This window comes from Chiloscyllium plagiosum, unplaced genomic scaffold, assembly GCF_037043375.1.
Source record: "Chiloscyllium plagiosum isolate Xiang-an unplaced genomic scaffold, Cpla_swu_hap1 HiC_scaffold_12, whole genome shotgun sequence".
NCBI lineage: Eukaryota > Metazoa > Chordata > Chondrichthyes > Orectolobiformes > Hemiscylliidae > Chiloscyllium > Chiloscyllium plagiosum.
In genome coordinates this window covers 106,492,145-106,515,102 of record NW_028270150.1, presented here as the reverse complement: position 1 = coordinate 106,515,102, position 22,958 = coordinate 106,492,145, and the positions used below count along the sequence as shown (strand labels likewise).

Below are 22,958 nucleotides of genomic sequence, written 5' to 3'. Positions count from 1 at the left end.
GTTTTTGTTTCTGATTATATAAGTGCTTGGATGGGAAAGTGGAACAACAGTGGATCTTGAAGGGGGCAGACCTAGCAACTAGGAGAAAGTGAGGACTGCAGATGCTGGAGACCAGAGCTGAAAATGTGTTGCTGGCAACAGGTCAGGCAGCATCCAAGGAACAGGAGAATCGACGTTTCAGGCATAAGCCCTTCAGGAATCCTAGCATCTAGATCTCTACATTGTCTTTGTAACAATATCTGTCTTACCAATGTAACGTGTACCTGTTTTCTACTTTGAAATAAACCATAAGCCATAGATTAGACACTGGCCTCTGGAACCAGGGGTTATGGGTTTCAGTCCCACTTGGGGCATGAGGGTTTGATTTATCGTGAGGGAAAAGCTAAAGTATCTTCTACAGTTCTGTCAATCTAAGAAGTGATGGTGCTCAAATTACCCTGTGATGTCATGTTGTAACAGACAGCATGATGACCTCTTGGTTAGCACTACTACCTCATAGTGCCAGGAATTTGGGTTCAATTGTAGCCTCAGGTGACTGTCTGTGTGAAGTCTCCACATTCTTCCCATCTCTGTGTGGGTTCCCTCTAGATGCTCCCGTTTCCTCCCACAGTCCAAAGATGTGCAGTTGAGGTGCACCTTCTGTTTGGGTTATAATATCCTGAATCAATTTCATTCTATTAACATATTGTCTCTTGGGCAAGTCTGTGCATTTTATTGCTCATTAATGAGAAACTGAGAGTTTCAGTTTTGTTTTGCACTTGGTCCTTCCAGTGAACCCATAATCCTCCTTCATCGTCTCCCTACAGTTACTTAATGGAATGATTGTCTCATTCATCATTTTTGCTGGTTGAGTGCCCTGGTATTGTGCAACCGATGTAGATGAAGCAACAATCTATGATTATATGTTTTTTATTAAGAAAATACATGGCTATTTAACCTGATGCCTCTATTCTGACACTATTAACTTGACTGTTACTGACATGTTCGATTGGTCGAACCAGGTCAGTCAGGGTAGCCTTGAGGAGGAGTTCATTGAATGTATACATGATAGTTTTCTTGACCAGTACGTAATGGACCCAACGAGGGTGCAAGCTATTCTAGATCAGGGAGACTACAATAAGATGAGGGAGGAGTCGACTAAAGTAGTCTGGATGCAAAGATTTTATGGTGGGACAGTTGACAAATAGTGGAGGACTTTCAAAACAATTTTTTTCAAAGCGCTCAGCAAGAGTGAAAAGGAAGGACTGTCAGAATAGGGGTAATCTGCCATGGGTGCCTAAGGAAATAAGGGAGGCGATTAAACTGAAAGAGAAGGCATACAAAGTGGCCAAGTATAGGAAAAAACTAGCAGGTTGGGAAAGCTTTCAAGGGCAACAACTACAAAAAGAGCTGTAGAGAAAAGTAAGATAGAACATGAGAAAAAAAAACTAGCTCAGGATATAGATACAGATAACAAAAGGTTCTGTAAATATATAAAACAAAAAAAGAGTGGCTAAAGTAAATATTGGCCCTTCAGAGGATGAGAAGCGGGATTTAGTAATAAGATATGAGGCAATGACTGAGGCATTGAACAGGTATTTTGTGTTGGTCTTCACAGTTAAGGACACTAATAACATGCCAGTAATTGATGAAGGTAGGTGAGGACCTGGAAACAATTGTTATCACGAAAGAGGTAGTATTGGGCAAACTAATGGAGCTAAGGGTAGACAAGCCTCCTGGCCCTGATGGAATGCAACCCAGCGTGCTAAGAGATGGCAGGAGAAAAAGCAAATGCACTTGTGGGAATTTTCCAAAATTCACTGGGCTCTGTGCAAGTTCCAACAGATTGGAAAACAGCAAATGTGATGCCACTGGTTAAAAAGGGAGGTAGAAAAAAGATGGAGAATTATAGACTGGTTAGGTTAACTTCTGTAGTGGGTATAATGCTTGAGTATATTATCAAGGAAGGATGAGCAAGGCATCTTGATAGAAATTTTCCCATTGGACAGATGCAGCATGGGTTCATGAAGGGCAGGTCATGCTTAAATAATCTTTTGGAATTCTCGGAAGGCATTACTAACAAGGTGGAAAACGGGGACCCAGTGGATGTGGTGTATCTGGATTTCTAAAAGGCATTCAACAAGGTGCAGCACAAAAAGCTGCTGCATAAGATAATGATGCAAGACATTACAGGCAATATATTAGCATGGATAGAGGATTGGTTAACCAACAGGAAGCAAAGAGTGAGAATAAATGAGTGTTGTTCTAGTTGGCAATCAGTGACTAGCAGTGTGCCTCACGGATCAGTGTTGGGACCGCAATCATTTACAATTTACATGGATGATTTGAAATTGGGGAGTACGTGTAGTGTGTCAAAGTTTGCGGATGACCCTGAGATGAGTGCGAGAGCAAAGTGTGCTGAGGACTGTGAAACTTTGCAAAGGAACTTGGATAATTTAAGTGAGTGGGCAAAGGTCTGGCAGTTGGAGTACTATGTTAATAAATGTGAAGTCATCCATTTTGGTAAGAGTAACAATAAAAAGGACTTGAATGATAAGAAATTGCTGTGCAGAGGGACCTGGGTGTCCATATGCATGAATCACAGAAGGTTGGTCTGCAGGTGCAACAGGTAATTAAGAAGAGAAGTGGAATTTTGTCCTCCATTGCTAAAGGGATTGAAGTTTGTGAGAAGATTTGTAGCTCGGGTGCTCGTTGCTGTGGTTCTGTTCGCCGAGCTGGAAGTTTTTGTTGCAAACGTTTTGTCCCCTGTCTAGGTGACATCATCAGTGCTTGGGAGTCTCCTGTGAAGCGCTTCTGTGGTGTTTCCCCCTGCATTTATAGTGGCCTGTCCCTGCCGCTTCCGGTTGTCAGTTTCAGCTGTCCACTGTAGTGGCCGGTATATTGGGTCCAGGTCTATGTGTTTGTTGATAGAGTTTGTGGATGAGTGCCATGCTTCTAGGAATTCCCTGGCTGTTCTTTGTTTCGCTTGCCCTATAATGGTAGTGTTGTCCCAGTCAAATTCATGTTGCTTGTCGTCTGCGTGTGTGGCTACTAAGGATAGCTGGTCGTGTCGTTTCGTGGCTAGTTGATGTTCGTGGATGCGGATCGTTAGCTGTCTTCCTGTTTGTCCTATATAGTGTTTTGTGCAGTCCTTGCATGGGATTTTGTACACTACGTTTGTTTTGCTCATGCTGGGTATCGGGTCCTTCGTTTTGGTGAGTTGTTGCCTGAGAGTGGCTGTTGGTTTGTGTGCTGTTATAAGTCCTAGTGGTCGCAGTAGTCTGGCTGTCATTTCAGAGATGTTCTTGATGTATGGTAGTGTGGCTAGTCCTTTGGGTTGTGGCATGTCCTCGTTCTGTTGTCTTTCCCTTAGGCATCTGTTGATGAAATCCGTTTTTTGCGAATACCTTGTATAGGTGTTCCTCTTCCTCTTTTTGCAGTTCTGGTGTGCTGCAGTGTGTTGTGGCCCTTTTGAATAGTGTCTTGATGCAACTTCGTTTGTGTGTAGTGTGAAAAATCTAAACGTTCCAAATTACAGTTCTTAATAAGTTTGAATTAGGAAAATAAAGTTAAAAAATAAACATTACAGTCAGTTCAGTTTCTGACTCTTCGTGCCTTGGCATACAGAGAATCTGATGAGAAGAATGTTGTGGGAAAAGATGGAAATGTTTTTCTGCTGACCAATAGATGATGTCCCAATGATATGAAGTCTGACATCTCTGAAAATACGTGTTTCAGTCTGGCACACTTTCTCACACACCAAATTTGACTTGACACTGAACTCATAAATAAACCAGATAACATGTTTGTAACAAAAATAACTTAATTTGTAATGCTGTATATAGCAATTTCTTGCTATTTTTATATGTCGTATGAGTTTTACATCAATAGTATGATCAGATGATCAAGACAAAGATGGAATTCATTAGCGGATTCAAAAGTCTAAAGCCAAATCAGCTAATATTATAATGAGAGGGGAGAGAGAGAGATAGTTGAGCAAATGGTTCAATTTTTTCATGTTTTTGCAAGTATTTAAATGGTATTTGTTCCTCCTCTCAATTTTTTGCCATTATGCTACTCGCCTGAAACCATTGATTTCTTCCTGATGCACAGTCTCAGTGGCAAAGGTCAATTTCTGGTGCTTTCTGCATGGCACCTATGAGCTGACCTCTTGCAACTGACATCTCTCTGTTACCTGGGCGTTGGTCTCATTCTGGCAGATAAGCTGCAACAGGAATTCAGAGCAGGATTAGGCCATTCAGCCCTTTGAACCTGCTCCATCATTGGGCCAAAAATAGCCTAGTTTGGAAAGCTTGGTTAGCATGGGTGAGTTGGACAAAGGGTCTGTATCCCATCTTTATGATTCTATGTCCTTCTCCTGTGCAGCACATTCTCCAGTCAGGAAGAAATGAGAACACACCAGATGGCCTCCTCCTTTAGAGACTGCAATTTCTCTTCCCACGTGGTTAAAGATGCCCTCCAACGCATCTCGTCCACATCCTGCACCCCCGCCCTCAGACCCCATCCCTCCAACCGTAACAAGGACAGAACGCCCCTGGTGCTCACCTCCACCCAACCAACCTTCCTTCACATAAATCCGCCGACATTTCCGCCACCTCCAAACAGACCCCACCACCAGGGATATATTTACCTCCCCACCCCTTTCTGCCTTCCACAAAGACCATTCCCTCCGTGACTACCTGGTCAGGTCCACGCCCCCATACAACCCACCCTCCATTCCTGGAACCTTCCCCTGCCACCGCAGAAATTGTAAAACCTGCACCCACACCTCCTCCCTCACCTCTATCCAAGACCCTAAAGGAGCCTTCCACATCCATCAAAGTTTTACCTGCACCAATATCATTTATTGTATCCGTTGCTCCCGATCCGGTCTCCTTTACATTGGGGAGACTGGACGCCTCCTAGCAGAGCGCTTTCGGGAACATCTCCGGGACATCCGCACCAACCAACCACACCGCCCTGTGGCCCAACATTTCAGCTCCCCCTCCCACTCTGCCGAGGACATGGAGGTCCTGGGCCTCCTTCACCACCAGACGCCTGGAGGAAGAACTTCTGCCTCGGAACACTTCAATGTGGACTTCACCAGTTTCCTCATTTCCCCTTCCCCCACCTCACCCCAGTTCCAAACTTCCAGCTCAGCACTGTCCCCATGACTTGTCCAACCTGCCTATCTTCTTTTCCACCTATCCACTCCATCCTCTCCCCCCGACCTATCACCTTCATCCCCTCCCCCACTCACCTATTGTACTCTATGCTATTTTCTCCCCACGCCCACCCTCCTCTCACTTATCTCTCCACCCTTCAGGCTCTCTGCCTGTATTCCTGATGGGCTTTTGCCCGAAACGTCGATTTTACTGCTCCTCGGATGCTGCCTGAACTGCTGTGCTCTTCCAGCACTACTAATCCAGCTATCCATTCTGTCAAGTCCTTTAAATATTTTGTCTGTTTTAATCAGGTCATCTCCCACTAATGTAAATTCTTAGAATGTCGGTCTTTTCTACTCAATCTCTCCTGGTTAAACAGTTCTTATTCGAGGAGTAATTCAGACAAACCTTTCCTGCTCTCCTTCCAACTCAAAAATATCTTTCTAAAGCATCTATTGCTTCCTTCTTATTAACCTTAACATGTTCTAGAACCTCACCATCCCTTCTGGAAAACCCAACTACCATGCCTTTCTCCTCTGTGAACACAGATGAGTAATATTCATTCAAGATCTCACCCACATCCTCTAGCTCCATGCACAGATTGCCTCTTTGGTATCTAATAGCTCCCATTGTTGTCCAGGTAATCCTCTTACTCCTTGTTTATCTTTTAACTTTATTTTTTTCTTTTCCTAACCTATAACTATGAAGACCTGTAATGTATAACCTTTAGTTTTATTTTATTTCTATATTTTTGTCCCTAATCTATTTTAGTATCTAAGATTTGTAACTATGTACTTTGCACCTAAGGTGGTGATATGTGTGGCGATATTGTACTTTTTTTTACTGTCTTCCTGCACTTTTGTACTTGAGTACATGTACCAATAAAACCTCATTCTAATACTCTGAATATATTTATAAGACAGCCTTGGGGTTTTCCTGAATCTTATCTGCCAAAGTTATGGGCTTTCTTTGCCTTCCTAATTTCCTTTTCAAACACTCCCTATTCTATATCTTTGGAGAGCCATTTTGTGATGTGCTGTTCCTAACATATGCGTTCTTTTTTTTCTGTATCCAACACTCAATATGTCTTGACATCCAGGGTTCCCTGAGCTGCTGCTCTTCCTATCACTGTCAGACCAACATGCTGAATTCTCACTACACTACTTTAGAAAGAAATGCAAAAACTTGCACCCACACTTCCCCCCTTACTTCCCTCCAAGGCCCCAAGGGATCCTTCCATATCCGCCACAAATTCACCTGCACCTCCACACACATTATTTACTGCATCCGCTGCACCTTCCTCTATATTGGGGAGACAGGCCACCTACTTGCGGAACGTTTCAGAGAACACCTCTGGGACACCCGGACCAACCAACCCAACCACCCCGTGGCTCAACACTTCAACTCCCCCTCCCACTCCACGAAGGACATGCAGGTCCTTGGACTCCTCCATCGCCAGACCATAGCAACACGACGGCTGGAGGAAGAGTGCCTCATCTTCCGCCAGGAACCCTCCAACCACAAGGGATGAACTCAGATTTCTCCAGTTTCCTCATTTTCCCTCCCCCCACCTTGTCTCAGTCCCAACCCTCGAACTCAGCACCACCTTCCTAACCTGCAATCTTCTTCCTGACCTCACCGCCCCAACCCCCACTCCAGCCTATCACCCTCACCTTAGCCTTGTTCCACCTATCGCATTACCAACGCCCCTCCCTCAAGTCCCTCCTCCCTACCTTTTATTTTAGCCTGCTTGGCACACTTTCCTCATTCCTGAAGAAGGGCTCATGCCCGAAACGTCGATTCTCCTGCTCCTTGGATGCTGCCTGACCTGCTGCGCTTTTCCAGCAACACATTTTCAGCTCTGATCTCCAGTATCTGCAGTCCTCACTTTCTCCTACTTTAGAAAGACCCCCAATTTCCAAATGTAGACTTGCTTGCTGTCTATATTTGCCAGACCCTGTCTAATGCTATTAAAATCAACCTTTTCCAAATCTAGACACGACACTTCTGCAGTATCCTTTATCTCTTTCCATAATGACTTTGAAATTTAAAGTTATGGTCACTATCCCAAAAATTCTCATCCATGGAACCTTCAACCACTTGACCTACTTAATTCCCTTGGGTTAGATCTGGCACTGCCCTGTCTTGTAGGACTATGTATGAACTGGTACAAAAAGCTCTCCTGGATGTACTTTAAAAATTCCACTCCGTCTAATTCTTTCACATTAAGGCGATCCCAGTTAATGTTAGAAAAGTTGAAATCCCCAACAATATATAAACCGACTTCTCTTGCACCTTTCTGTGATGTGCTAATACATGGTGTGGTGTTTCCCTGGTGCCAGGATGAAGGATGTCTGAGAGAGGGTGCAGAATGTTCTCACAGGGGAGAGGGGCCAGCAGGAGGTCATTGTCCACATTGGAACCTACGATATTATAAGGGAAATGGTTGAGACTCTAAAGGGAGATTATAGAGAGTTAGTTAGAAATTTAAAAAGGAGGTACTCAAAGGTAGTAATATCTGGATTACTCCCAGTGCTATGAGCTAGTGAGGGCAGGAATAGGAGGATAGAGCAAGAGCTGAATGCATGGCTCAGGAGCTGGTGTATGGGAGAAGGATTCACATTTTTGGATCATTGGAATCTCTTTTGGGGTAGAAGTGACCTGTACAAGAAGGACGGATTGCACCTAAATTGGAAGGGGACTAATATACTGGCAGGGAGATTTGCTAGAACTGCTTGGGAGGATTTAAACTAGTAAGGTGGGGGGATGGGACCCAGGGAGATAGTGAGGAAAGAGATCGATCTGAGATGGGTACAGCTGAGAACAGAAGTGAGTCAAACAGTCAGGGCAGGCAGGGACAAGGTAGGACGAATAAATTAAACTGCATTTATTTCAATGCAAGGGGCCTAACAGGGAAGGCAGATGAACTCAGGGGCATGGTTAGGAACATGGGACTGGGATATCATAGCTCAGGGATGATATGTTCCAGGATACAAACGCTACAGGAAGGATAGAAAGGGAGGCAAGAGAGGAGGGGGAGTGGCATTTTTGATAAGGGATAGCATTACAGCAGTGCTGAGGGAGGATATTCCTGGCAATACATCCAGGGAAGTTATTTGGGTGGAACTGAGAAATAAGAAAGGGATGATCACCTTATTGGGATTATAGACCCCCCAATAGTCAGAGGGAAATTGAGAAACAAACTTGTAAGGAGATCTCAGCTATCTGTAAGAATAATAGGGTAGTTATGGTAGGGGATTTTAACTTTCCAAACATCGACTGGGACTGACATAGTGTTAAAGGTTTAGATGGAGAGGAATTTCTTAAGTGCGTACAAGACAATTTTCTGATGCAGTCTGCGGATGTACCTACTAGATAATGTGCAAAACTTGACCTACACTTGGGAAATAAGGCAGGGCAGGTGACTGAGGTGTCAGTGGGGGAGCACTTTGGGGCCAGCGACCATAATTCTATTCGTTTTAAAATTGTGATGGAAAAGGATAGACTAGATCTAAAAGTTGAAGTTCTAAATTGGAGAAAGGCCAATTTTGACGGTATTAGGCAAGAACTTTCAAAAGCTGATTGGGAGCAGATATTCACAAGTAAAGGGACGGCTGGAAAATGGGAAGCCTTCAGAAATGAGATAACAAGAATCCAGAGAAAGAATATTCCTGTCAGAGTGAAAGGGAAGGCAGGAGGACAAAACGGGGACATGAGATAGCTTTAGCAAATAGAATTAAGGAGAATCCAAAGGGGTTTTACAAATATATTAAGGACAAAAGGGTAACTAGGGAGAGAACAGGGTCCCTCAAAGATCAGCAAGGCGGCCTTTGTGTGGAGCCACAGAAAATGGGGGAGATACTAAATGAATATTTTACATCAGTATTTACTGTGGAAAAGGATATGGAAGATATAGACTGTATGGAAATAGATGGTGACATCTTGCAAAATGTCCAGATTACAGAGGAGGAAGTGCTGGATGTCTTGAAATGGTTAAAGGTGGATAAATCCCCAGGACCTGATCAGGTGTACTCGAGAACTCTGTGGGAAGCCAGAGAAGTGATTGCTGGGCCTCTTGCTGAGATATTATTTTCATCGACAGTCACAGGTGAGGTGCCGGAAGACTGGAGGTTGGTAAACGTGGTGCCACTGTTTAAAAAGGGCGGTAAAGACAAGCCAGGGAACTATAGACCGGTAAGCCTGACCTCGGTGGTGGGCAAGCTGTTGGAGGGAATCCTGAGGGACAGGATGTACATGTATTTGGAAAGGCAAGGACTGATTCGGGATAGTCAACATGGCTTTGTGCATGGGAAATCATGGCTCACAAATTGATTGAGTTTTTTGAAGAAGTAACGAAGAAGATTGATGAGGGCAGAGCAGTAGATGTGATCTATATGGACTTCAGTAAGGCGTTCGACAAGGTTCCCCATGGGAGAGTGATTAGCAAGGTTAGATATCATGGAATAAAGGGAGAACTAGCCATTTGGATACAGAACTGGCTCAAAGGTAGAAGACAGAGGGTGGTAGTGGAGGGTTGTTTTTCAGACTGGAGGCCTGTGACCAGTGCAGTGCCACAAGGATCGTTGCTGGGCCCTCTACGTTTTGTCATTTCCATAAATGATTTGGTTGTGAGCATAAGAGGTACAGTTAGTAAGTTTGCAGATGACACCAAAATTGGAGGTGTAGTGGACAGCGAAGAGGGTTACCTCGGATTTCAACAGGATCTGGACCAGATGGGCCAATGGGCAGAGAAGTGGCAGATGGAATTTAATTCAGATAAATGCGAGGTGCTGCATTTTGGGAAGCAAATCTTAGCAGGACTTATACACTTAATGGTAAGGTCCTAGGAAGTGTTGCTGAACAAAGAGACCTTGGAGTGCAGGTTCATAACTCCTTGAAAGTGGAGTCGCAGGTAGATAGGATCGTGAAGAAAGCGTTTGGTATGCTTTTCTTTATTGGTCAGAGTATTGAGTACAGGAGTTGGGAGGTCATGTTGCAGCTGTACAGGACATTGGTTAGGCCACTGTTGGAATATTGTGTGCAATTCTGGTCTCCTTCCTATCGGAAAGATGTTGTGAAACTTGAAAGGGTTCAGAAAAGATTTACAAGGATGTTGCCAGGGTTGGAGGATCTGAGCTACAGGGAGAGGCTGAACAGGCTGGGGCTGTTTTCCCTGGAGCGTTGGAGGCTGAGGGGTGACCTTATAGAGGTTTACAAAATTATGAGGGGCATGGATAGGATAAATAGACAAAGCCTTTCCCTGAGGTCGGGGAGTCCAGAACTAGAGGGCATAGGTTTAGGGTAAGAGGGGAAAGATATAAAAGAGACCAAAGGGGCAACTTTTTCACGAAGAGGGTGGTACGTGTATGGAATGAGCTGCCAGAGGATGTGATGGAGGCTGGTACAATTGCAACATGTAAGAGGCATTTGGATGAGTATATGAATAGGAAGGGTTTGGAGGGATATGGGCCGGGCGCTAGAAGGTGGGACTAGATTGGGTTGGGATATCTGGTCGGCATGGACGGGTTGGACCGAAGGGTCTGTTTCCATGCTGTACATCTCTATGACTCTATTTACTCCTCTACAGAGAGGCCTGTAGTATAATCCCAGCAAATGATTGCCCCGTTACCGAAATGACCTCATTTGAAGATCCTTCTGCGATGACCACCTTCATTACTGCAGTGATAGTTTCGTTTATCAGTAGTGCAATGTCCCCACTCCTCTTTTGTCACTTCCCCGCTCTGGCAATTCCAGCTGCAACGTGGCTGTTGCTGTTTTCTCCTCAAAGTCCATTTCCCTCCCCAACAGTATCCAATGTGTTATATTTACTCTGGTTGTCTTTCTGCTGGTCATTCAATAATTCTCTGTCTGTGTCGCCCTGGTGTGTGGTGTGACCAACTTGTTAAATGTTAAATGTATTTTGTGAGGAATAGAGAGTGAAAGCTAGTGAAGAATTTGACTTGGTGAGTAGTCAGTCGGGTTGAGTAATTGGTTCTCAGTTTATTGTTTGTAGTTAATAAAGTTCATAATGGCAAATAAGTGGGAAATCAGGGACACTTCCAGTATCTGTGGTAACAAAGTGTGCAGAAGTGTGTTCAGCTGCACCTGACGAAGGAGCAGCGCTCTGAAAGCTAGTACTTCCAAATAAACCTGTTGGACTATAACGTGCTGTTGTGTGATTTTTAACTTTTCCACCCCAGTCCAACTCCGGCACCTCCACATCATTATTAAATTGGAAAGTACAGAAAAGATTTACAAGGATCTTACCAGGACGAAAGGGTTTGAGTTTCAGGAGAGGCTGTATAAACTGGGACTTTTACTGGAGTGTAGGACACTGAGGGGTAACCTTGCAGAGGTTTATAAAATCATGAGGGGCATAGGCAAGGTGAATAGGTGATAGGTGATCTTTTCTGTAGGGTAGGGAAGTCCAAAACTAGAGGGTATAGGTTTTAAGGTGACAGGGGACAGATTTAAAATGGACCTGAGGGGAATCTTTTTCACACAGACAGTGGTCCATATGTCTTGTCATTTTGTCACTGTCTCAATATGCATTATAGGTTTGAGATGACATTGTTTCGTCTGCATAGTAGCTTAGTTGATAATCAGCTGGCTACATAGTTAAAGCCTTTGTTTGTTTGTTTCTAATAAACTAATTATTATTGAGCTTACTGAAGAAACCTGGTCATGTTTTCTTGAAAGCAGGAATAAAGAGAACTAAATTGATCATTTTTGTGAGTTTGGTGTAGCTCAGTGAGTAATGGGGCTTGATTTCCTGCACTCTCCTTTCATCAGAATAATAACCATATTTTTTACCTTTTCAAAATATCAAATTAATTTATTTTGTTACTTGGTACTGCGTGCCTTTCATGTGTGTGAGGTTTTTCAAGCAGTGGACACTTAGATATCCTGAGTGCTGGAGCCAGTGAATTTTTCAGTAACCTTATCAATTATGCAGTGCTGTATGATCCTACTGTAAAAACATCTAATAGTATGAAATCAAGTTATCAAATGTCAGTTAATTGGGAACAGTTCCAGTTTTGAGAATTTGAGAAATTGTTTGGGGGGGCGGCACGGTGGCACAGTGGTTAGCACTGCTGCCTCACAGCACCAGAGACCTGGGTTCAATTCCCGCCTCAGGCGACTGACTGTGTGGAGTTTGCACATTCTCCCTGTGCCTGCATGGGTTTCCTCCGGGTGCTCCGGTTTCCTCCCACAGTCCAAAGATGTGCAGGTCATGTGAATTGGCCATGCTAAAATGTCCGTAGTGTTAGGTAAGGGGTAAATGTAGGGGTATGGGTGGTTTGCGCTTCGGTGGGTCGGTGTGGACTTGTTGGGCCGAAGGGCCTGTTTCCACATTGTAAAGTAATCTAATCTAAATATCTCTAATTACTCAAGTCGTGGGCGGCATGTTGGCTCAGCGGTTAGCACTGCTGCCTCACAGTGCCAGGGACCCAGGTTCAATTCCCGCCTCATGTAACTGTTTGTGTAGAGTTTGCACATTATCCCCGTGTCTGCGTGGGTTTCCTCTGGGTGTTCTAGTTTCCTTCTACACTCCAAAGATGTGCAGGTTAGGTGAGAATTGGCCATGCTAAATTGCCCGTAGTGTTAGGTGCATTAGTCAGCGGTAAATATAGGGTAGGGGAATGGGTCTGGGTGGGTTACTCTTCGGAGGGTCGGTGTGGACTTGTTGGGCTGAAGAGCCTGTTTCCATACTGTAGGGAATCTAGTAAATCTAAAAAATACCGTTGAAAAGATAGCCCATGTTTATTGAATAGGGCTAGAGTTAAAGGTGTGAGTAGAATAAACAGCAGGTTATTTTCTCTCAAAATGTAGAGAGTAATTCTGATAAAACGTGATTTAACCCAGAGATATGCATCAGCCGTGCAAATTTCCAGATCTACAATAGGTTGATTAACAACTGGTAAACAGTGCAATATCTTAAAGTATCCATTTGCTTTTTGGAACAAAGGGCAAGTTGATATTAATCAGTTTAAATGTCCAGCTGGGACATCCCATATTTGTCACTTTGCCATGGGGCAGGTTACACTGTGGTGAGCTTTCCTTCTGTTTTACGTTTATCTCTGTTTTGTCTCCAACTCAGGCAAGTTGGAATCCGACAGAGAGAGAAAGCTGCTGGAGGTTGTAGGTCACTACACAAAGGCATGAAACCCATTATGAGCTGCTAAAGAACTGAGACAGTTGCTTAGCCAAATTCTTGTGGAAGAACCTCAGGAAATTTCAAACCTCGAAGTTTGGGGGAGGGTAATGAGAATACATGGGAATTCCTGAGAGCTGTGGCATATCTTGGCTTGGTCTCAGAAGAATAAAAGAACCCTCAAGCTCCTTTCATGTACAAAGGAACTCTTGTGTGGAATTAAAAACAGAACTGGAAGTGACTTGTTAAGAATTTCAACTTCATAACTTAAGGGTTTATGAAATATGTGCAGTCTTAAATTATGAATACTGGTTTTAATTTTTATACAGCAAAAGATCTTGTTTAAAATGTGAACTCTCATGGTAGACTACTTTCAGTTAACAAGTGCGAATAGAGATTGTATTTTTAAAGGTTAATGGGCTCCCTCGAGATCAGAACATTGTGTTAATAGAATAAAAATGGTATAAATGAATTTGAATGTGTGCGCCCTTGGATGCGACCTCCAGCTGGAATTACTGGGGCAGTATGCCGAATGAATTCCAAAATACACTATAATAGAAAAACTCAAGGGCGCTCCTGATAAAAGTTGCCCTTGATTCTCCAGTTTCAAAAGAGGACCTTCCCTTCAAAGTTTGTGAGAAGATTTGTAGCTCGGGTGCTCATTGTGTGTTGCAGACGTTTCGTCCCCTGTCTAGGAATGCTGGAGGAAACGTCACAGAAGTGCTTCACAGTAGGCTCCCAAGCACTGAGGATGTCACCTAGACAGGGGACGAAACACTGTCCAACACGAATTTCCAGTCGGCGAACAGAACCACAACAGGACCTTCCCTTTTTGTGTAAAATATGAAGATTCTTTCCACAGATTGTGCTTTGAACTCTGCTTTAAAACTTACTTAAGCTGTTTCCAATCTCATTTGTCATAATATGTACTGTTGAACAGGGCTGTTTTTAAGTGAATCTTCTTGTTGAGCTAAGCTAGCACAATATGAATCAGGTTCCTAAAGCAGGGCTGGACCTGGTTTTGAAAGTCAGATTGGGAAGAGCTCTCAGTTAAGTTGTTTCACGATATTGTTTTGCGTCTACTTGTATTGCCAAAATTTAAAGCAATTTTTTCTACAACTTGTTCCCTATGTGATTCCAGGTTGATTTATCCCATCCATCCATCCTTCAGGATCTTAGCCTTGGCCGAGCCTCCTGTTGTGGGCAGTAGCACTCAACAATGGCTGGGATCGGAGTTGCTAACAATGTTCCTGTTTCACAGTATAAGACCGCTTGCATTGAAAGAAGAGGCTGAAGTCCTTAGAAATATAGTAAGCATTGCTTAGCTTCAACACTTCACTGTTTCTGTACATTTGTGTTTTTGTATGAGATGTTTTAATTGGCATTAAGGGGAAGTCGATGGTGTAGTAGATGAGAAAACCCACACTGGTTCACTAAAGTTTTTTAACAAAGGAAATGTGTCGTTGTTGCCTCATCAAACTCATATGTGACTTTGGACCCGCAGCAATGTCATTAACCCGTAGCTGCCCTCTGAAATGGCCCAGCAAGTCACTGAGTTCAAGGATGATTAGGGCTGGGCAACAAAAGCCACCCCAACTGGAGATACTGACATTCCAATGAAGAAAACAAAAACAATATGAAATGAGTCCTGCTGAATTGCCTAAACATTGGAGGGTAGGAAATAACAATTGGAAATTGGCAACCTTAACTGCTGTTTCATTGTCCAAGCTTAAAATGACCATGATAAATGACTTGCATGTCATTGCAAGAGCCAGATAATTACTGAAAATTCCTGAGCTTTCCTTCCCACCACCACTGTGTGTGCACTGTACCAGATGGATTCGAATAGTTTATTCTTAAAGGCAGTTAGGAATGGACTGTGGATACTGGCTTCGCCAGTGATATGCGTGTTCCATGAAAAAAAATCAAATTCATGAAATGCTTCTTCCTGCATCATTGTTAGCTTTAGATATCTTTAAATGTATTATAAGCAGTATGTCCTGTATGATTTTACTGTCCATGCAGTTGTTTGTTACTGTCAACCATCTACGTCACACAGAAAATTGTGAAGGGCTGAGGTTGAGTGTACTATAGCAACTGAGGCAAGGTTGAAGTAAGCAGACTTTGTGATGTGTGAAGTTGCATCCTGTTTGCTTTCATGGATAACTTCTCGTCATCAGTGTCTGTCTTAGCTGGAATCCAGACCTGATGTAACACTTGGATAAAATGGAGTGAGATTCCTAGAAGGAGCCTGACACAATTTGCTTCCCTTTGTAGTCAGTGCAGCACTTCACCAATAATTTCTGAGAAGTGTTTTCACTGCACGCTGGGATGTTAATTTGTTTTTGTGGATGTTGGATCTTTTTTTGGCACTCATTGAATAGCAAAATGCCAAACTTTCATTTCAAAATTGATTTGGTTTGCTTGCCATTTTAACAATTGATGAACAGAAGCATAAATTAAAGAGTCCTAAAGCAAGGAGACTTTGCCCCAAACTGGTCCATGCTTACCAAAATGTGCATCAAAGCTAACCCCACTTGGCCCATATCCTTCTAAACTTTTCCCGTCCATGTATTTGTCCAAATGCCTTTTAAATGTTATTGTACCCACCTCAACCACTTCTGCTGGCGGCTCATTCCATATGCATACCACCCTCTGTGTAAAAATGTTGCCCCTCAGTTTCCCTTTTACTCTTTCCCCTCTAACCTTAAACTGATGCCCTCTAGTCCTTGATTCCCCAACACTGGGGTAAAAAGACTGAGTGTATTCTTCCTATCCATGCCTCCTATGCTGTAAATAAAAAAGTCTTAATTCTGTAAACATACCATGAAAATCCAGCCTTACACTGATTTGATTTTTTCCATTCACTATGAATGAATGAATGACCTCTCAACGTTACCCTGAAATGTGACAGAATATTGGTTTCGTTCACAAATGCGTTTCAACCTTAGACAAGAGTCTATGGCAAGAAATTGAGTGCAGGCATAACATGCAAGAAAGTGGAGCCGGAGTACACCAATTTGCCCATTGACCCTGCTTATTTATTTAATACAATCCTAGCTGATCATGGCTCAACTCTGCTTTCCTATCAGCTCCCCATATTCCTTGATGCCTTGAGAGATCGAAAATCTATTTCTCCCAGTATTAAAGCTATTCAAAGATGGATAATCCGCAGCCCTCTGGGGTAGGGAATTCCACGCATTCACAACCTTTTGAATGGAGAAATTTCACCTCAGCTCAATCCTAAATGATTGACCTCCTCCTGGGATCATGCCCCATGTTCTAGAATTTCTAGCCAAGGGAAAATAACTTCTCGGATCTTTTCAAACTCCTTCAAAATCTTTAAAGTTTTAGTGAGATTGTCTCACACTCTTCTAAACCCCAGGAAACAGAGACACAGTTGGCTCAGCCTCTCATCAACGGACAACTCTCCCCTCCCAAAAATGAATCAACTGAACCTTTGCTGTTCTGCTTCCAATGAGAGCCTACTAAACTTGAAAGGGTTCAGAAAGATTTACAAGAATGTTGCTAGTGTTGGAGGATTTGAGCTATAGGGAGAGGCTGAAAAGGCTGGGCCTATTTTCTCTGGGCTGAGGGGTGACCTTATAGAGGTTTATAAAATCATGAGGGGCATGGATAGGATAAATCGACAAAGTCTTTTCCCTGGGGTGGGGGAGTCCAGAACTAAAGGGCATAGATTTAGGGTGAGAGGGGAAAAATGTAAAAGGGACCTAAGGGGCAATCTTTTCACATGGGTGGTGCATGTGTGGAATGAGCTGCCAGAGGAAGTAAAGGAGGCTGGTACAATGATAACATTTAAAAAGCATCTGGATGGGTAAGTGAATAGGAAGGGTTTACAGGGATATGGGGCAAATGGGACAAGATTAGGATATATGGTCGGCATGGACAAGTTGGACCAAAGTGTACTGAATTGTAGCTCCAGTGTACAGAAGGTTGAGAGTAGTGAGGTCATAAATACGGTTTCGAGGTTGCAAGAGTGTTCCAGCAAGCAGGAAGGTGGTTTGTACAGTGTCTACTTCAACATCAGGAGCATCTGGAATAAGGTGGGTGAACTTGCAGCATAGGTTGGTACCTGGGACTTCACTGTTGTGGCCATTTCGGATACATGGAAAGAGCAGGGACAGGAATGCTTGTTGCAGGTTCCGGGGTTTAGATGTTTCAGTAAGAACAGAGAAGGTGGTAAAAGAGGGGGAGGTGTGGCATTGTTAGTCAAGGACCTTATTATGGTTGCAGAAAGGACGTTTGACAAGAACCTGTCTACTGAGATAGTATGGGCTGAGGTTAGAAACAAGAAAGGAGAGGTCACCCTTTTGGTAGTTTTCTATAGGCCCCCAAAAAGTTTCAGAGATGTAGAGGAAAGGATTGCAAAGATGATTCTGGGTAGGAGTGAGAGTAACAGGGTTATTTTGGGGTTTTTAACTTTGCAAATATTGACTGGAAAAGCTTTGGTTTGATTACTTTAGATAGGTCAGTTTTTGTCCAATGTGTGTTGGGAGGGTTTTTTGACACAGTATGTAGACAGGCCACAAGGGGGGAGGCTACATTCGATTTGGTACTGGATAATGAACCTGACCAGGTGTTAGATTTGGAGGTAGGTAAGCACTTCAGTGATAGTGACCACAATTTGGTTACATTCACTTTAGCGATGGAAAGGGATAGGTATATACCACAGGGCAACAGTTAAAGCTGGGGAAATGCAATTATGATACAATTAGGGAAGATTTAGGGTGCATAGGATGGGGAAGGAAACTACAGGGGCTGGGCACAATTGAAATGTGGAGCTTATTCAAGTCCAGCTACTCTGTGTGTCCTTGATAAGTGTGTACCTGTCAGGCAGGAAGGAAGTTGTCGAGCAAAGGGGCTATGTTTTACTGAAGAAGTTAAATCACTTGTCAAGAGGAAGAAAGAGGGTTATGTGAAGGTGAGATGTGAAGGCTCAGTTAAGGCACTTAAGAGTTACAAGTTAGCCAGAAAGGACCTAACGAGAGAGCTAAGAAGAGCCAGGAGAGGACCTAAGAAGTCTTTGATAGATAGGATCAAGGAAAACTCTAAAGCTTTCTAAAAGTATGTCAGGAATAAAAGAATGACCAGCGTAAGATTAGGGCCAATCAAGGACAGTAGCAGGAAGTTATGTGTGGAGTCCAAGGAGATAGGAGAGGCGCTAAATGAATGTTTTTCATCAGTATTCATGCAGGAAAAAGACAATGTTGTTGAGGACAATACTAAGATACAGGCTATTCGACAAGACAGGATTGAGGTTCACAAGGAGAGAATGTTAGCAATTCTGGAGATTGTGAAAATAGCTAAGTCCCCTGCACCAGATGGGATTTATCCTAGGATTCTGTGGGAAGCCAGAGAAAAGATTGCTGAGCTTTGGCTTTGATCATTATGTTGACATTGTTTACAGGAAAAGTGCCAGAAGATTGTAGGATAGAAAATGTTGTCCACTTGTTCAAGAAGGGGAGTAGAGACAATCCTGGTAATTATCGACCAGTGAGCCTTACTTCAGTCGTGGGTAAAGTATTGGAAAGGATTAGAAGAGATAGGATTTATTATCATCAAGAAAGGGATGATATGATTAGGGATAATCAACACAGGCTTGTGAAGGGTAGGTCGTGCCTCACAAACCTTACTGAGTTCTTTGAGAAGGTGACCAAACAGGAGGATGAGGGTAAAGCGGTTGATGTTGTGTATATGGATTTCAGTAAGGTGTTTGATAAGGTTCCCCACGGTAGGCTATTGCAGAAAATACAGAGGCATGGGATTGAGGGTGATTTAGCGGTTTGGATTAGAAACTGGATAGTTGTAAGAAGACAGAGGGTGGTGGTTGATGGGAAATGTTCGTCCTGGAGTTGTTACTCGTGGTGTGCCGCAAGAATCTGTTTTGGGACCATTACTGTTTGTCATTTTTATAAATATCTGCATAAATCCAGTTTCTTTCAAACTGCTTGGAAAATTATTGGCATGTGCTGTATTGTCTTGTTCCTGCAGACTCCGCATGTCCCAAAAGAGGCTGTTGCACAATTGTTGCGATTTACACACAAGCTTCGGCAGGCCAGCGACCCTACAGTAAGTTGAATTTGGGCACAAAATTGTACAAGGAGAACAAGGTCTGAGAAGAATGTCTCGTTGGGATATAAAAACAAAAATGTTGTGTATATATATTCAGAAGGTCAGACAGCGTCTGTGAAGAGAGAATATTTTCAGATTGAGATCTTGTTTTAGAACTGGCCTTGAAGCAGCCTCGAAGGGCTGAATGGCCTATTCCTGTTACTATTCCATATGGTTTTTTGGAACACTCCTGTGAAGTACTTTGGGACATTTATTATGTTAAAATGCACCCTGTGAATGCAAGTTGTTTTCTTTTGTTGAGTCTTCTGACCAGTGTAAAGGCCTCCTGAAAGAGAACTTGACAAACTCCAAACATTTGAGATGATTTCCAGTCATGGGGATAAATTCTCGTTAATTATGGTAGGCTTATTGGCATTTCCTCCAGTTTGTCTTGCATGCAGAAGCCTTTCCCAGAGCTCTGCTGAAACTAGTGACAACTGTTTGCCTGCATCTCCTGGTAATAACATAGTTTGGTAATGCAGTTGGCTTGAATGGGCCTGGCAATCTTTGTTGGCATTTCTTTTCATATGTTGGTGAGCTTCAACAAATTGCTTCAAGTTTTGGAGTTTCAGTGTCCATCCATGATTCATCATTTACTGAAATATCCTTGTGTAAAGAAATTCTTTGTCTTGCTAATGCAAATAACAGATGTCTCTTCAAGGAATTTGGTCAATGAACTTAAAAGATCAGGAGCTGAAGAAGAGGTTCATCATCTCAAAAAGTGTGTTACTATGTTTTTGGACGGGGATAAAGAAAGTCTAGTATTTACAAAGATGTTTGTCAAGCTGGTCATTCACTCATGGCAGAATGTTTTAGTCCCTCTCCAGAGACTTGACCTCAAAAATCTGAGCTAAAACTTCATTGCAATGCGGAAAGACTGCACTGTCAGAGGTGCTGTCTTTCCAAAGAGATGTTTGCTGAAGTCCAGTACCCTCTCAGTTGGACTTCAAAGATTCTATTGCACTTCCTTCAGGAAGAGTTGGGAAGTATCTCCACTGTACTGGCCAATATTGTCACTCGAGTAATGTCACAAAAAGCATTTTAGCTGTTCAGTATGATATTGCTGTTTGTGCCAAAGTGCCTCTTCACTTTTTGAATACAATCTATGTTTTGTACAAGTATCATTGCAGAGTAATCTCAGAGCAAAATTGTTCTTCAGTTTGTATTCTTTGCAGTCTTCTTCAATTCTAAATTTAATCCTGAATGTATTGGAAACAGGAATGGCTTCTAATACTGGATTTTTGTTTTCTTTGCCCATTCAGGTGCAGTCTCTGGCCTCATCTCTTTCTACACGACAGTTACTGCGAATCTGCAACCGCTTCTCTCACTATCCCGAAGAGAGTCTGTACCATGCTGTAAATAAAGCATGTCTTTCCAGGTAGCTTGGCAGTTTGTTCCCTGTACCTGTTGCTCACTGTTCAACTACGTTGAAGGTCCTTATCAAGCTTTTCTCAATATTACCCATTTTCAACTTTACTGAAGTGATAGTGGGCTGAATTTTTGTTTACACAGCTCATCGAGCTGTTGTTTGTATAGAAATTCAGAACAAGTTTGCGAATATATGCAAGTATTACGAAGCTGTTCCCTGCCAATCATGCATCTCATCCATTTGCACAGTCTCGTGTGCAACATTACCTTTAATCTCTGTAGTTTGCACACTGGATTTCTTGTCTGTGGGTAGAATTCTTCATATGAGCTTTGTTAAATTTGTTAAGTGATGTGAGTCAAATTGATTCATGTATCTATCTACTGATCTCACAACCACTTGCTCATTGTAGTTCTGACAGACAACAGAAAATTGTTAAAGAAGGGTGATTGATTTCATATCAACTGCAGCATGACTAGCACATTATGTGTCAGAGTAAGACAAATATAAACCAGCAATTTGTTTCTCCAGGTTTTTGCCAAACCTTGCTCGATCAGCTTTGCAGAAAAATCTGAAGGATTCAGGGATTGAGGCAACATCTGATGATGTGGAGCACCAGAAGGAGGCCGACATCAGATGCAAGTTCACATCCACTCCTTTTTTTGAACTGTTGAATTGTGATGAAGCTCTCTGGGATTTGTACAGTATTCTAATATTAAGTCTGTGCATTGTCTACAATTGCAGGTGAAATCAAGGCTGGAATTCTTACAATTGGGAGGGTTTCTGTTCCATTGTACAATCCAGATGAAAAGATGAAAGTACCAGATGTCCTCTTTTATGAAAACACTCAGGTAAAGCAAACTCAGTATCAGTTTGTCACTATGAAGGGGAAAAAAGGGGTTGCATTAATCTGGCAACTTTGATGCTTTATAGTGTTTTCCAGTGAATGTGGTCCCTGCTCTAATATGTGAAACATGGCAGCCAATTTTTGACAAAGCAGACTCAAACAGACACTAAAATTATCTGTTTTCAGTGAGATGGTTGGCTAATTATTTGCTAGGATGGGTTGAAATCTCTGAAGTGGGACTTTTTAATCAATTCCTTATGGGATGTGGCCAGTGCAGGCTAAGCCTGCATTTATTGTGGTCCATGTGGTGTAGGTACACCCACAGTACTATTGCAAAGGGAGGTTCAGGAATTTGACTGTTTGACATTGAAGAAATTGCCATCAGGAGAACCTGCAGTTGTTGGTATTCCTATGTGTCTATTGTCCTTGTTCTTCTATAAGGTAAAGGTCATATGTTTGGGAGGTGCTATCAAAAGAGCTTGGTATATTACTTGAACTCATGACCTGCTGCTTCAGAGCCAAGAATAGTACCATTGAGCCACTATACCTGGATCAGAAGTAGACAAATTAGGCATTTTTTTAAGGTTAATGAGTCCGGCATAAAATCAAGGTTTAAGACTGAGTGCAGGAAAAAGTTTTTTTAACTTGGAGCCTTATCTTTTGCAATGATGTGCTGGGCTCCCCAGTCATTGACAGTGGGGAAATTTGTGGAGCCTCCAGTGAGTTGTTTAATTGTCCACCGCCATTCACAACTGGATGTGGCAGGACTGCAGAGATTAGATCTGTTCTGTTGGTTTTTGGGATCGCCTAATTCTTTCTATCACTTGCTGCCTGTGCTGTTTCGCATTCAAGTAAAGCTGTTTGGTAGTTTCCCCAGATCGGCACTTCATTTTTAGACATGCCTGGTTCTGCTCCGGCTATGCCCTTCTGCACCCTTCATTGAACCAAGGTTTATCCCCTGGCTTGATGGTAATATTAGAGTGGGGATATGCTTGGCCACAAGGTTGCAGATTACATTGGAGTATGATTCTGCTGTTGCCAATGGCCAACAACACATCATGGATTCCGGGGTTTGAGTGACAGATCTGTTCAAAGTCTATCCCATTCAGCACTAGACACTGTCACAACATAGAGGAGCTTTCTTAAATTTTGTGGCTTTGTCTCCACAAGGTGCTGTGGTCTCTCTTACTGATACTGTTTTGGATAGATACATCTGAACAGGAAAATTGATGATGATGAAGTCAAGTATGTTTTCCCCTCATATTGCTTCCCTATCACCAGACAAGCAGTTATGTCCTTTAGGGCTCAACTGAC

The 22,958-nt window shown here is 42.8% G+C and overlaps 1 protein-coding gene across 4 annotated transcripts in view; it reads left to right on the top strand.

Moving 5' to 3' along the window:
• The window catches only part of vwa8 (von Willebrand factor A domain containing 8), a 367,132-nt gene that overhangs the window by 138,238 nt on the left and 205,936 nt on the right, over positions 1 to 22,958 (top strand). For all 4 annotated transcript variants that reach the window (XM_087993166.1, XM_087993165.1, XM_087993168.1 and 1 more), the window contains exons 15-19: positions 14,441 to 14,609; positions 19,312 to 19,389; positions 20,694 to 20,809; positions 21,329 to 21,435; positions 21,542 to 21,648. In XM_087993166.1, the coding sequence (XP_087849292.1) occupies positions 14,441 to 14,609; positions 19,312 to 19,389; positions 20,694 to 20,809; positions 21,329 to 21,435; positions 21,542 to 21,648 (577 nt within the window). The remainder of the gene's footprint in view (positions 1 to 14,440; positions 14,610 to 19,311; positions 19,390 to 20,693; positions 20,810 to 21,328; positions 21,436 to 21,541; positions 21,649 to 22,958) is intronic.